The sequence below is a fragment of the Centruroides vittatus genome, unplaced genomic scaffold, assembly GCF_030686945.1.
Source record: "Centruroides vittatus isolate TY-2023 unplaced genomic scaffold, ASM3068694v2 contig_943, whole genome shotgun sequence".
Taxonomy (NCBI): domain Eukaryota; kingdom Metazoa; phylum Arthropoda; class Arachnida; order Scorpiones; family Buthidae; genus Centruroides; species Centruroides vittatus.
This window is the reverse complement of record NW_027122626.1, coordinates 914,470-930,203: the sequence shown is the minus strand read 5'-3', so window position 1 is coordinate 930,203 and position 15,734 is coordinate 914,470. Positions and strand designations below refer to the sequence as shown.

Genomic DNA, 15,734 nt, shown 5'->3' with positions numbered 1-15,734 from the left:
TTTAATTTTAAAAAAGATTAATTATTTTCATTTTGAAATTATAAATAACTGTAACAACATGGTGTACAAAATATTAACTTTCTTTTTAATAGAGTGAGGAAATTGCATCTAAAGGAAAATTACAGTATTTTCAAGAAAATGAAGAAGAATCAAGCTTACAAATTCCATCCATTTTTACTTCTTCAATAAAAGAGGAAGAATATGCAGAAGCTATCTATTTTGCAAATTGTCTACTCTCTTTAGAAACGTATCCATCATATCAAGTATTAAATGTTATAATAATTGAAATATTACAGGTAATTTAATGCATTTACTTATATTTGTTATATTTAATTTATTTATTTTTATTGATAAATTTGAAATCTTACTGAAATATTCATTCTACAAATTTTAGAAGTTCAATCTATACAGTACAATAGTTATTTTTTTACATCAGATATTCTCTATTAGTAGATAAAAAAATTATTTATAAAGTAAAAGCTATATTAAAATAATTTGCAAATTTAACCTAAGTTATCAGTTTGATTGACAATGCTTTTTTTCTGTAACTTTTTCAAAATAGCAGAATGTCAGTTGTCTTAATATGTATTTCAGTGATGTTGAAGAAGTGGTTCCTAAACAGCATATTCAGAGGTTGCTCTAGAAAATTAAAAATTTTGCCAACCATTTGCCGTTTTTAATTTTTTTTTTCTTTTCACTTCAAATTATTTATCGCCGCTAGCTTTGCTTACAAATTAATGCAGGTGCTGTTAGCTTTATCAGTTTGGCATCTGGAAAGCAAAAGTAACATGTTAAACTGTTACTTACAAGAAGAGGACTGGATGTTCGGGTTTCCGATTCAAATGAAACTTTGTGAACACGTAACTACGAACATAAATAGCTCCTTGTTCAAATATTAGGACCCACTTTTGAAGCGTTTCTGAAGACTGGGCCTTTGAAAATTTAGTGTTTAGTTTATAAGTCATTGGAAGTTTCCTCTCTCTGAGTGGCAAGAGCCGAGTGCATAAGACGCTAAGCACTTAATCTAAATCAGTGTTTCTCAAACTTTTTGGACCGCGACCCCCCTTTTGCACTTAAAAATTTCAAAGGACCCCCGAAGAATGAGTATGTGTCGAAAAACATCCCGGAGGGAGGGGGTTAGGCTCGTATTTAAATATTTATATTCTTTTTATTATTTATATGTGCAATTTATTTAAGTAAAAATTATTTTATATAGTTTTTATTTCTAAACATGAACCCATAGTAAATTTATAAAATATTTGAAAAAAATTGATCTAGAATCAATTTTTCAGCGACCCCCTTGGGGGTCGCGACCCCCACTTTGAGAATCACTGATCTAAATGATGTAGGTTCAAGTTTTTAGAATTTTAATTTAGTTCTTTTATTATTATATTGCATCATTAGCTTTATTATTACTACAGTAAGACCCCACTTAACGCGGGGGATACGTTCCAATGAGTTTGAGTGCTAAATGAGGTCATCTTAACAGGTAAATAATGGGGTTAAGTGAAACAGAACAGAGAATAAAAAATTTATCAGGTTTTTTTGTTTGTTTTATTTTGTAACATTTATTGTTAAATACTTTTTATTACATTAATTATAGACTTATTTATTGCTAATATCGATATTTATTCATAAAACATTACTAGAACTTTTTTGATTTTCATGAAAGAAGTTATTGTTGTGATGAGGAAGGTTCTTTCTCATTTGACATCTTTTGTTTTTTGTGAAGAAGTTATCTAACGTCGTTTGCCATTAGTTAATAATCATACATGTATACATATATACACACACACATATATATATATTATATTATAATACACGCTTTAATATGCAACATAATAATATTATGTTGTGAATGTCATGCTCAGCTGCTACTGACTGTTGTTACTATTTATTTACATTTGTATGTAGCTATTAATATAAAAAGAAATTTTGTAATAATCTATTTTAAAAAATTAATACTTTGTTAACTTTTTAAAATAACTGCTCATAATTTTAATATTAAAATATATTACTTTTATTTAATATAGAAAGCTGAAGATCCACACCTTGCAAATAAAGCTTATTCATTTCTTTGTGAAGTTTTATGTCTTCATCCTCCAATTAATAAAAACAGTAGACAATATTACATGAAAGCATTATTTTATGAGAATGAAAATTCAGCTTGGAATTCTTTGGAAGAAGTCATTGAGTGAGTTTATTAATTTTAAGTGCAAAATAAAAATTATTTCATATTACTAAAATTACAATAGCAGAATTATTAATTCTATACCATTTGCATATACATAAACTGGCTTAAAACCTTCATGTGACAATGGGGCATATGTACAGTAATCAATATTTAAGTAATTTATGGATAATGTCATTTTCAAGCTTAACTGAATATAATTTTGCTTCAGTGTATACTCAAATATTTTTACTTATAAAATTTATATCTAAAATGTTAAATTCATCAGTGTAAAATTCACTTTTTAAGATATTTATTTATATTGTAAATTTAGTGATTTATTATTTGAATTCCAGCAATAATGAATTAATATTCAAAGTTTATAATAATAGCAAAAAGATATAATAAATTGAGAAACAATTAATATATTAATCTTTTCTTAACTATTGGTTTATTGTGCATTCCATTAATATATATTCTTAGAGATTTTTCTAGTTTATCTTCTGTAATTTAGAAATAGATTCAAATAAAATTTATAAAAGATAATTTAAAAATTTATTTTTTAATGCTATTTAAAATATTTAATATAGAAGTGCATTTAGTGATTTGTAAAAGACATGTTAATGTTATATAACCAACACAATCAAACTTCAGGTTTTGAACTTAATTTGTTCCTAAAACTTGTTGAAAAACTGATTTGTTCTCAAACCAAAACAAATTTTCCCATAAACAATATAAAATGGATTAATCTGTTCCTGACTCCCAAATTAAAGTTGTTTTTTCTTCTTTTTTAGCTGTATTTCATGCATAAAAGTGCCTACAAATGCAATATAATATTATATATCTCTACATCCATTTTATATACATATTAAAAGCAAAATGTTTTATCACTGCCGACAGAAAACCAAAACCACTACTTTAAAAAGTGCTATAAATAGAGACTCAACTCTGTCTATAAAATACAGTGGAACCTCGCTTAACAAGCGAAGTTTTGCATAACGAGTGACAAAAAGATGGGAAGTCCCGGATTGCACGCATGCTCCATCATGCTATTATCTGTGATTTTTGTTTGTTTTCTGAAAATCGAATTTGCATTCCAGGTTGGTTCATTCTGTGCTAGAAGAAAAGGTGGTGATGATTTATGCTCCTTAACAATGTATATTATATAATTTTCTTTGAATAAATGTTATACATAAAATACCATATTTACTTGCATATAGGTCAAGGTGTGACTTTAAAGATCAAAATAAAGAAATTTAGATTTATTAATATAATTCTAATTTTATTTCGTTTAATCACAAATAATACGTGCATTTGATGTTAATTTAAGGCAAACAACCATGTTTTATTGATGCTATTACCTTTTATCTACTTGGACTCGTCCTTCGAAGCTTTGTTACAATTCTCTTTTTCACTCTTACTCCACAAAGCATTGTCCTCTGATCCATCGAGTGAATTTAAAATGCAGTATTTTCTGAATAAATGCTATCAGCTTTTGAAGATTGCTTTTCCATGCACCTGATACCCATGTAGCAAAACCAAAAGATTATAATGCACATGACAGGAAAATGTTCATTTTTAACAATTCAGAATGTATAAATATTCATTAAAAATACCAATTTAATAAATATGAAATAACTACATTTATAATCATTGCTAAGTGACTGACTATTTTTTGGATCATCTCTTAAAGCAACATTCCCTTTGATCTTGTTAGCACTCTGCTAACATCGGCAGCATGAACTATACACAGTTAACAAAAATTATTGTAAAAACGCAAAGGATCCTTCACTCATGCGTATAGGACAACCTAGGTTTTTGAAGCAGTGAAAAATGAATAAAAACCTCGTCTTATATGCAAGTAAATATGGTATTTGTGTATTTTTTTTTTGGCATGGAATGCATTATCATATTTTACATTAATTTCTGTGGGAAAAATTGTTTCGCATTACGACTAAGGTTCTGGAACGAATTATGCTCGTTAAGCGAGGTTCCACTGTATAACCAAATCAATCAAGACCAACAAGTACTTCATCTACACTTTCCAAAATATTATATTTCAATAGCTTCTAATTTTGGTGTAAAAACCAAAGTTTTAACTATTATTTTAATATTTATTAGTACTAGATAGCCAGTTAATTAAACTTTAAATTAAATATTATTGTTATAATATATAATAATGTTAATAAATTTTTGTTGTTTAATTTGAGTTAAGCACCTTTAAACACAGATTCGTTGATGTCATTCAATGCAGTTTTGACATTGAATTTAAATCAAATTAATTAATTACAATGTGAACCGAAAAGTGGAAGTAATATCTTACCCGCATGTGCATTGAAATCTAATTTGAATAATGTCATCGACAGTTTGTGTTGTGACATCTAATGATTCAAGACAAACTCAGTGCTACTAACTTCTGAATTGGTAGTCCCATTATTGATTGGTTGAGCCATATACTTTCTTTAATGCAGGAAGTATGCGGAGTTGACAGTCTGTGTCACTAATCTGTAGCAGACTCTTTCCGAGTAGCTTGTTCAGCAACCGGGGCAAATATGGCATTCAAAATGTTGTTCGAAAAGCAAGGTGTTCAAAACCTGAGGTTTGACTGTATAAGTTTTTTTAATAACTTTTGAAAAACAGTATTTAACGTTGTATCTATAATTTATGTAAGATGTCTCATTACAATTCTCTTATTTTTTCCTCTTTATATTATCATATATATAAATATCTCCATATTCTAGTAATAATGATTTATTATAATTCTTTAAAAATGAATTTATAATTTATATATTTTTGTAACAAACTTTTATTATTATAAATAGTGGGAGCATTTTAACAACAACAAATGATTTTGCAGTGATTCCTCAATCTGTGAAAAATAATCAGTTGTTATTTAATTTTATCTTGAGTGTTTTAGAAGAAGATATGCAGAATTTTTTAAAAAGGTAGTAAAATTATTTCTTATAATTAATATTTTAAATTGTGTATTTAAATTATAATCTTAAAATATGTACATTCAAATCCTAATATTGCTAAAGTAACTTAAATTTCACTGTTAGTTTTAAACATTTAATTGTATTAAATTTTCAATAATAATGTTATTAAAACCATAAATTAACCACCAGATACATAGCCTAAAATAGATTTTTCATGTTTACTTTCAGGCTTTAAATATATTTATTGCTTAAAACAGGCCTGTAAATAAGTTCAAACTCTTATTTGGTTTTTTCCATATTCATAAATACATTCAATTTTCAAATATCATTTATTATTAAATAAAATAATTTTAAGATTTGTGTGTTACAAAGATGAACTAAAAATCAAATTTACAAATTAGTGTAAATAATATTATATAAATAAAGTTTTCTTGTGTAATTTTAACTTTAAAATTCTTTTTGGAATAAAATTTAAAATAATTCAAAAATTATGTAACTATTTCTGTATCTATTTAAATATGCTTTGACACAACTTTTTTGGGGATAAACATACTTTTAATCTAAGTAACAAGAGTCTTTTTCTAAGTGCATTTACTATATTGTTTTAATTACTTAGTAATATTAAATCTATAATCATAAATTTTATTATGTTAAAAATTCATTTGTTGTTATATATAATTCTGTATTTATTATTTAGTTCATCTTGTCCTCCCAAAGATATAAGAATGCATTGTACTTCTCCATTGATTGTTAATATTTTTTGGCCAAGAGCTGAAGTGGGTGCTGTAAATCATAATTGCAATGGATTATTTTCATTACTTGTTAAGTTGCTATCAAGCAGAATGTGTGAAAAAGAAAAAGTAAGAAAGCATCATATGTATTTGACTTATTTGTTAATATTAATTTCCGTTTACATTTCTTTACAATAAAAATTTAATGCCATAACTGTTCTAGTATCAATTTTAAATAAACTTTAATGATATTGGAAAAATATAATTTTGAGAGAATTTAATTTTATAATCACCCTGCATTAGAAAATTTTAGTTTATATGTAATATTAAACTTCAATGTGCATATGATAGAAGAGCAATATAAATGGTATTTAAAATTTAATCATAATACAGTTTTATTTTTTTTAACCTTTAATTAGTGATGGGGACAATTAATCAGAATCAGAAAAATCAGACATTTTCTGGGAATCTGAATCGAGAAAATCTCGTCATGATTTCTGATGGTTAAAAATGATTCTTCCATATTTTATGGGAAAATTAATTATTTGTTTCACTCAAAAATTTTTTAAATTACAATATTAACAATTAAATATTAGTTTATTGGAAACTTTTGTGTTGACAAAGCAGAGTTTGTGACACTCCTCCCATACACAAAATGATGTCTATCATGGCAGACTCTAACCATGGTTACTAATCAATCTAGTAACTGTCCCCATTTTAAGGTTGCCATCTGTATTCTGTATCTTTATATATAGGGTGTAAAAAAAAAATTTGAGAGGTTGTAGAGGGGTTAAATTTATTTTAAGTTTTTTAGTGATTTTTGTTTCATAAATTTGCCTGCTTTTTAAAAATTTTAATTATAAGCAAGTTAACATTGATCGAACTATTGAGCTATCAGTAGTGTTTAATTACTGTTTAATTACTTTTTTAATTAAGTTGTTATTTTTTTAATAGAATATCACATTGCTTCTGATACAAAGATTAATTTCACTGGTGGCTGAATGTTGCCAAATAAGTCAAAGAAACATAAACTATGAAATAATATGTTCTTTAGGACCCAACTGTGATAAATATGCCTTAGCAATATCATCATCATGTGCCGGTAAATTAGTTTTCTTTTGAAAAGTCTAGATATCATTAATAAAGTAATTGATTTATTGATGGTTTGAAATTATTTAATTTGTATTTTTTTTATATTTTTAGATGCAATATCTACTGTAGATGAATTAAAATCATTTTTAACAACACTTCAACCAGATTGGTTGAAAGTAAAAGTTTGTCTATATCTTTTAGATCGGTACTTTTTAATGTGGGGTTACAAACCTGGAAATAATGGAATTCAGTTGTCATTAAGAAAAATTGTGAGTTAACTCAAATACTTTTTATTAATTTAAAAACATTGTAATAATAATTATTTTGTTTTATAAAATTTCTTTATACACTCTATTGTCTTTTAAAAGATTTCCTTGCTGTCTTCCTTTAGTAATAGACACCTTAGTGTTGGTTTGTTGATTGATGTTGTGATGCTTTTTCTGCAGCCCTTGATAAAGCCATTTTCTTAAACCTTTGTTTTATCAACACGGAATTATGTACATTAGTTAGATGAGCGATAACAGTCTTGTTAGATTGTTACTTTCAGTTGGATAATAGAACATTATTTGGTCACTATGGAAAGATTTTTTTAAAATTTGTTATAGAAATGACATTATGAGGCTACCTTTTTATAAAGTTTAAATTTAACAAAGTATATGCCATTTTCCAAAATATTTAAAAATGCAACTTAAGGGAAATTCCCTCGTCAAGCATGAACATCATGTGGTCACTGCAATATAAGTGAGATCACCGATCCAAAATCGATAAAACATTTATTTTATAGCTAATATTTTCGCAAAATAAGTAGCCTGTACTTTCCTTCAGAACATAAAATGAATTCAACCAAAATTTCATCTGGATTTTTTGGACAAAAATTGCAGGAGTTATTACACACAGACGACTGCTTTTATATTAGTAATATAAGAGCATTTTTCAAGACTAATATGTTTTTAGTTTGATGAGATCTACATGAAAATCAATTTTATACTAAAAATATAATGAAATAATTTATATCTTAATTCTTTTAGAGTAATTTTTTAGTTGAAGTTATTTATGATTATATATTTAATTTTAACAATAGATTAGACAATATATGTTTCCTACTCCAGCTCCAGTATCAGAATTATTAACTCATCAGAATGAAAAATTTGATGATAAAATCCATATTGGGTAAGTATGTATTTTTACAATAGTTTGTATAATACTTCATAAAGTATCTAATTTTTAAATGAAATTGATAATTTAATACAATGTTATATCTTTATATGAGAAAATATGTAAGTTACAATATTTGTGCTTATTAATAGAACTTTCCAGAAAGTATTTGCAAATATTGGATTCACAAATACTGAATGTATAAGGCACATTCAATAGAAAACAGGAATAGTGCCATTAAAAGTCAGGAGGATGAGCAATAGTGTAATAATTTTGACACATGAAACTTCCAAGTCAGAAGTAACAGAAACTGACTGGCAACATGTTGATGCACAAGCACTTGAGACAACAGCCTCTCTAGTAGTGCATGAGCATGTAGTATGTGCACTCTTGCTTTGTGCATGCGTGCACAAAGCAAGATTGGTGTAATGTTGGTTTTTATCAAAAATCAGACACACTACACCACTCTTTGTGCACTGCTGGAGAGAGAGTAATTTTATCATTCTGTTGTCTTATGTTCTCATGCATCAACAATGTTGCCACTCTCAGTTACTGTTGACTCTGACTTGGAAGTTTCGTGTGTCAAAATTATTACACTGTTGCTCATCCTCCTGACTTAAAAGCACTTTTCTGGTTTTCTATTAAATGCACCTTGTAATAAATAATTCATGGAAACAACAGGGTTTCGTGGGTTTTAGTTCAATTTTAATAGTTTTGAATTATTATTTTCAAATATTACTAATTAGTGTAAAGGAAAATATATACAAGATTAAACTATAGAATTATGAAGACAGCTTAATTGGAGTTCATAAACAAATATTTTAGTTTATTGAATATTTTTTAAAGTACATATCAGCTTTAGAAGCTAAAAGATTTTCAAAATTGTAACTTTGTTAGTAATTTATTAATGTATTACAAATGATGTGTGTATTTTTTACATAAATTAATTTTTTTATCAATTTTGTTTTTCACTCTTAGTTTCATTTTAATAACTGCATTAAAATGTTGATAAATCAGGAATTAAAATTCAAGAGACTAACATTTATCTGATTTATCATCTATTAAATATTTATATGGATTCTATATTTTAAGTTTTTAATATTAGTTATTTTTATTATAACTTCTCTTGCAAATTCTATGAGAAGGCTTAAACTTTTATAATTTATGTAATTTTTTTCATAAAAATGAACTTAAACCATCTCAGAATAGAAAAGAAAACATTAAAACAAAGCAAGCTTTTATCACCAGAAATTACAAGAATAAATACAGAGCATCTAAAAGGTATTGTACATTTTTTGGCTAATTTCTATTTAATCTCAGTAAAATTATGTTTTATTCTAAATTAAAGTTAAAATATGCTTAATGAATCTATGGTCAAGAAAAATATAGAAAAAACCAACTGTATTCACTTGATTGAAACTTTCAAATACAACTTATGCAGTGTATATCATAAATTGGTTATTGCTGAACTTTAACATTTTCTTTAAAAGTTTATGTATTAAATGATATGTTGAATTAAATACTAAAATTTGATTGTCCTATCCCTAATTCAATAACATGATACTATGTTGCAGGATTACATAAATAAGTCTTATTGCTAGTAGATAATGACTTTACATAAATATAATAATAAATTGCTGATATAATTTAGATAATCCTTATACTTTAATTTATTATATTAATGATAAAACTCTTTGCCAGTTTCAGCAGAAAAGAGAAAAAATAAGAAAACTTATGATTTTGATGATGATTTGAATTCCTATGATAAAATAACGTTTGAGTCCAAATATCAAGTACATAAATTTTTATTATTGCTATTGAATCTTATTCTTTCATATATAAAAATGAATCATTTACATGAAATTATGGAAATGCTAAGATCAAAACATGGCTTTCAACACAGTAAATTGGAAAATTTGAATGAAGTAAATGATTCTTCAACAGAAAAATCCGAAAAGCAAATTTGCTTAAAAGGTAACATAAACATTCCAAACATTCTTAGAACATTTCTTGGGCAAGAACCTTCAGTGGATACTGTAATTGCTATTAGTGATGATCTTTATATGGCAAACAAATTTCATAACTATCAATTGAAGTTTGAGAAAAGTGTGAAAAAGATGTGCACAGAAAATTCAAAACTACCCAAGGATATCCTTCTTGCATTACAATTAATAGAAATATAAAACATCCAAGGAAAATAACTATTTATAAAAAATTTCTAGTCAGTGCTGAAATTTTTTTATTTTAATAAAAAGAACATTTGTTGTTATACAGAAACTGCTTCAATTTATGATTATGATAGAAATTTAAACTATCATAAATAATGTTATTGAAATATTTGTTTAAATAAAAAAAAAAATAGAAGTTGTTATATTTATTGAAACATCACAAAGCTTGAGCTATTGACAGATTGTGAGCATTCTAGTTGCAAAAGTCCATGCAATCTGTCATTGGAGTATGGCACTTTCCAGACATTTGACAATGGGTACTACACATACACAGTCTGAAAGTTGAAGGATTGGTATATCAATGAAATATAGTAGAGTCCTAGACACTTGATATTCTATAAAACTTGGTGTTGTTCAAAAACAAAATACACGTAATCTAATTTTTGTGTCTGTAGCCTAACCCTAAGATCACAAAAGTTATTGTTCTTTGTCGTCGACACTTGATAATAGAATCAATTCCGCATGTTCACAAAGACTATAACCTGTTTTCCAAGGTGCCATTGCAAAAGTAACCACTGATTAGTCAATACATTTTTTAATTAAAGAAATACTACCTGTATGAAAATTTTGCTATTTAACATATAGGGACATAGTGACGATGCTAGTCTAAAATTCATTAATTTAGCAGAATTCCATTAGAGTTGGCAACATGCTCCTGCTGATGAAAAGATGTCAAATTTTACCTAAATTTTAACACAATCTCATTTCTTTCAATTTACTGTTAACATGGGAGTTTGTAAAACTCATCATTTTCATTTCTTCTTTGAAACCGTGTTTTGCTGATTGTTGGACTATGAACCCAAAGTCGAGTTTTAATTAAACATCATTTTCAATGACTTATCACTTGAAGTTTGCAGGACTCTAGTGTAATTGCTTTATAACTGTCATCATAACATTCCAGACAATTATGACTAAATAGTTTAAGCACAATTGGATAAAACAATGTTGATATGCATATTTCTTCCAAAATTATATCAGAATGCATTTATAATGAGAAGAAAAATTTTTCTTGAATGTAATCATATTTCTTTCATCAAAAACCAATCTGAAAAAAGTTTGCAGGCTGATTCCAAATATCATGTAAGGGGAAGAAATAAACATATCAAATGTTGCTTTCCTATAAATTACAAAAATTACAGTATGCAAATTAAGTTTAATCATTTCATTTATAAAACTTATGAAATATAGTATAAGGACAAGATAGAAATATATGAAAATTTCCACGAATTCTAGCAGTTTCGCCAATAAATATTTCTATGAAATAACAGAAATAATATAATTGTAATGAAAATTTTAAGAATTAAAATTTAGTATTTTATAATGTCAAAAATATTTTCATACATGAAGCAGAAATAAATCAGTAATAAGAAAACTATTAAGATTAGTTTAGGCACCACAGGACTCAACTAATATGGTAAAAGATGCAGGTGATAACTCTTGCAAGTGTCACACGTAACAATTGCAACTCAACACAATGGCAATTCAAAATGAATGAATTTTTTCTCCAGGGATGATGAAAGAGCAGAGAATAGAAGGAATGGTATTTTTGTAAAAAAATATATAATTTCAATTCATTTCAAATGGATGTTTGCATTTCCTCAGGCAATGAGACCTGTCATGCAACTCTGTGTGTGTGCGTGTGTATATATATATAATTACTTTTGATAATACAAAGTGTGCAACTTTAAAACGTGTTTGTTGGGTAAGAGTGTTATTCAGGCAGACAAATGAAATTATTTGATAAAATTAATATTCTTAAAAAATTCTGATAGAGTATACATATTGTTTTAATTTTTGAATGAAGATAATTATAATTGATTTTTGTTAACTGCATGATTATATTGCACAAAAAAGAGTTAAAAGTCAACATTCTTCCAAATGCAATAACAGTGTCATCTGGTCCTCTTAAAACCAGAAAGAATCTTTTGTTTAGACTGTAATAAAACTCTTTGTGATTTGTTTTCATTTCACAGGAGGGTGCAAAACGAAAACAAAGCTGATGTCAATCTGTGAAATTTGAGATAAACATATCAAATATAGTTTCCATTTATCTGATCAAATTTCAAGAAAAATGTAGGAAAGCTTAAGGAAAAAAATTACATAAGATAAAATTGTGGAATTATGGCCATCGCATATCAAACCACAATCTTATAAAAGGCTCTACCATGTGCACATTGCATTGTGTGACACGCAAGGCTATAATAGCGAGTGGTGATTAGTATTATTGGCTAAAACAGCCAATAATACTAATTACCACTCACATGTTGGGTAAAGAAGGAGGTGAAGAAAACGGGCATCTTTTAGGGCTCTAGCCCTAAAAGACGCCCCTGTCAATCATTTTCTTCACTCAACATGTCCCAGAACAAAACAGTCTGTTTCAAGCTGCTCTGATAATAGGTAGAACTGACCTTAGTTGCACATGCTCAACTTCCGCTCGTGCCAATCACTTAGAATTAGGTACAAACCTTTATGCAGCAAACAGTACAATGGATCACTGACAATACTTGGAAGATATCGCAGGATAATTTACAGGTATCTATCAACGGCTTACAGCTTGGAAGGCATAGGATCCTTCGGCGGGATAACAATTCTAAGCAATGCTTCCATTATAAGGTATCTGAAAAGCTTCATTCACCTCTGCAGTTGCCTGATTTAAACCTTATTGAATACATATGGGATAAACCAGAGAAAAGGTTTGGCAATACAGCATTTCTAGTAGAGATTCCTTAATGGAAGCATTATCCTCGGCATGGCTTGAAATTACACTGGCTACTACAAGCAATTTTGTCACGTCAATGATCCAGAAATCACAGGCTCTCATTTTGATCCAAGCATTGCCTATGTGGTATTAATTTATTTTGAAATGCATAAATCATGCAATTTTTCTTTTCCTGTACAGTACACAGACTTTTGTGACATTTTAACAGTAAAAAACTTTGAATTAGAGAACAATAGAGTAAAAAATGCTCATTGCAAATAGATTTGATTTGCATTATATGAGGAATTCATTGATAGTTAAAAAAAAAAACACATTGAACATTTTACTGAAAAGTATTGCAAGCTATAGGTTGTAATAGTATACAGTCAAACATGTTTTTATGCGGTGGATAGGGACTGCATTAAAAAAAAAAACGCATAAAAAAATCGCAGGAAACTTCACGAGTGGCTATAAAAAATAGTTTTCGCAACACAATTAAAAAAATATTTTTTTTATGCAGTCAATAGGGACTGCATAAAAAAAGTCTCACATAGAAAATAACTCAAAACCGTACGAAATAGAATTTATTGACAACAGATGTCAGCACTCGACTGCATCGTCTCGTCTATTGTCCGTTTTACATATTTCTGTCCAGGTGGTGTTTTGTTGATTTAAAAATAATTTATTTCATTTTTCGCATATTCATGTAATAATATTGCTATAATAAGTCAACGTGAGACATGACAAATCGCACGAGACTAGTCGCCAACTATACCGCACAAAAAAAGACCGCATAAAAACAGGTTTGACTGTATATAAATTTATATTTTCTGTACCCTTTTCCTTCTGAATATTTAGCAAATATAACATGATCCAATGAAAATCTATAGCAATGAGGACTTCCTAAATTTAAATTGCTCAAAATATGATAATGAACATAGTAACAACTACTACAGTAATAAATACCTACATGAAAAATTTGAAGATAAATAAATGATACATAGGTCTGTAATTAAAAATTTATTAAATTTCAAATTTACAATATTCTTTTAAAAATATTTAGTTACAACTTAACTAAAATGTTATTTCTACTATATAAAATCACTATAAAAATTATTGCAAATAATCAAAAGTTAAACTTTTTGATGTTTTTGATTTACACATTATATACATACTTTACTAAATTAGAAACTTAAAAATTATAATTATAAACTTTACATCATATACATACATACATATATATAAGTACAACAAAATTACACAAAAATAAATTCAATGTAAATATTACAGTTGTGATTCTTCATTTCTCAAATATCAACAAACTTGGACAACTGTAGCAGTATCCATATCTGCCATGTTCAAAACCGATTTTCCTTGCACAATACTACTTTATTGCACTTTTAAAATCTAATTTTAAATTTTTGATATAAATTTTATCCAATTAGCTACACTAATGATAAAATTTAAAAAACAAATTGGCTGCAATAAAAATTATTTGAGCTATTTATAAATAATTCGTTATGACTAAATTTTTTTTTGTATAAAAAGATATTGGAATGTTAGAAAAAGTTTGATTTATTTTTAATCATCATTAATTAGGATATAAAATCATATCAAAAGATATCTTACTTTTGATAATATTTTTTCTCTAAAATTTTCTTCAAATAATAAAATATTAAATATTAATTTTTTATTTATATAAAAATAGTAATTTTGATATTTAAAATGATACACATAAATTGACATTATATACAAAATTTAAAAAGTCTTAAGGCAATTATTACCTAATTACATTGGATTATTTATAAATGATTATAAAAATGCCTAAACTGTACAAAATACAAAAATTATGCATAGGGTTCAAAATTAATAGTTTTCTGCTTTATCTAGCATTTGTAAAACATATACTTTTTTTTAAATTTTCAATCTATACTTGTAGTAAGAAGAAATGTATGGCTTTAAATTTGTACTAAGACAATTATTATTTTCTAGAAATATTTAGATTGAAAAAAGCAGTATGGATCTATAAAATAAAATATATTGGAACACTATTTAAATAGAGAGCTTAACAATTTATTAAAATGATATCATTTGTGACTGCATATTAGTTAAATTATCACTAGTGACTATTTTGACATCACTTTCATTTTAATTAATATTTGTACTGTATTAACGTTCTCTCCCCTAGTCTTTCTCCACGTCTTGTAACAAAAATTAAATTTTACAACAGCAAACGTACTTTTTGTTGTAATTTAAATACTGTTGTAGAACTACAACAGAATAAATGAAACCTGACCAGCAGATTATCATAATTGTCTCGTAATCATGTACGATTTTATATACAGAAAGAATTATTAAAATTTATAGAAAGAACAAATATTAACAGTTTAAAATTTTAAAAGGCACTCCAAGTATATTTACAGATTTAATTTGTAGAAATTATATAATTTTAATTAATTGCTTGATAGAATATCCAGTGAAGATAGGATACAATAATACCTGAGGGAAAGGAGTGAAGTTGCCACAATACCTAATCAAAAATAGAATATACCAATCAGTAAATTAGAATTTAAACTGTGTTTTCTTTTTATGTCACTGACATGGACATGAAAGAATTAAATTATATACAGAAGAATTAAACAAAATTTTCCATTCTTTTTGAAATCAATGCTTTGCGACAAAGAGGGGAAATAAAAGGCATGCATTGTCATTAATTTCCCATCT

At 26.8% G+C, this 15,734-nt stretch overlaps 2 protein-coding genes across 5 annotated transcripts in view; one reads left to right on the top strand and one right to left on the bottom strand.

Annotated features, from left to right (window-relative positions):
• The window catches only part of LOC136985018 (SMC5-SMC6 complex localization factor protein 1-like), a 386,884-nt gene that overhangs the window by 61,682 nt on the left and 309,468 nt on the right, over positions 1–15,734 (top strand). The window contains exons 6-14 of one of the 4 annotated variants that reach the window (XR_010882270.1): positions 93–296; positions 2,034–2,194; positions 4,993–5,115; positions 5,804–5,966; positions 6,792–6,939; positions 7,041–7,198; positions 8,011–8,099; positions 9,289–9,365; positions 9,786–10,346. Coding sequence is in view for 3 of the 4 variants with exons in the window: in XM_067282199.1 (XP_067138300.1) it covers positions 93–296; positions 2,034–2,194; positions 4,993–5,115; positions 5,804–5,966; positions 6,792–6,939; positions 7,041–7,198; positions 8,011–8,099; positions 9,289–9,365; positions 9,786–10,267 (1,605 nt within the window). In the remaining variant the exon portion in view is untranslated. Of the gene's footprint in view, positions 1–92; positions 297–2,033; positions 2,195–4,992; positions 5,116–5,803; positions 5,967–6,791; positions 6,940–7,040; positions 7,199–8,010; positions 8,100–9,288; positions 9,366–9,785; positions 10,449–15,734 lie in introns of those variants that run through there. The other 3 variants (XM_067282201.1, XM_067282200.1, XM_067282199.1) reach the window with 3 other exon arrangements.
• The window catches only part of LIMK1 (LIM domain kinase 1), a 40,909-nt gene continuing 39,663 nt past the window's right edge, over positions 14,489–15,734 (bottom strand). The window contains exon 14 of the mRNA XM_067282206.1: positions 14,489–15,540. The gene's annotated coding sequence lies outside the window, so the exon portion shown is untranslated. The remainder of the gene's footprint in view (positions 15,541–15,734) is intronic.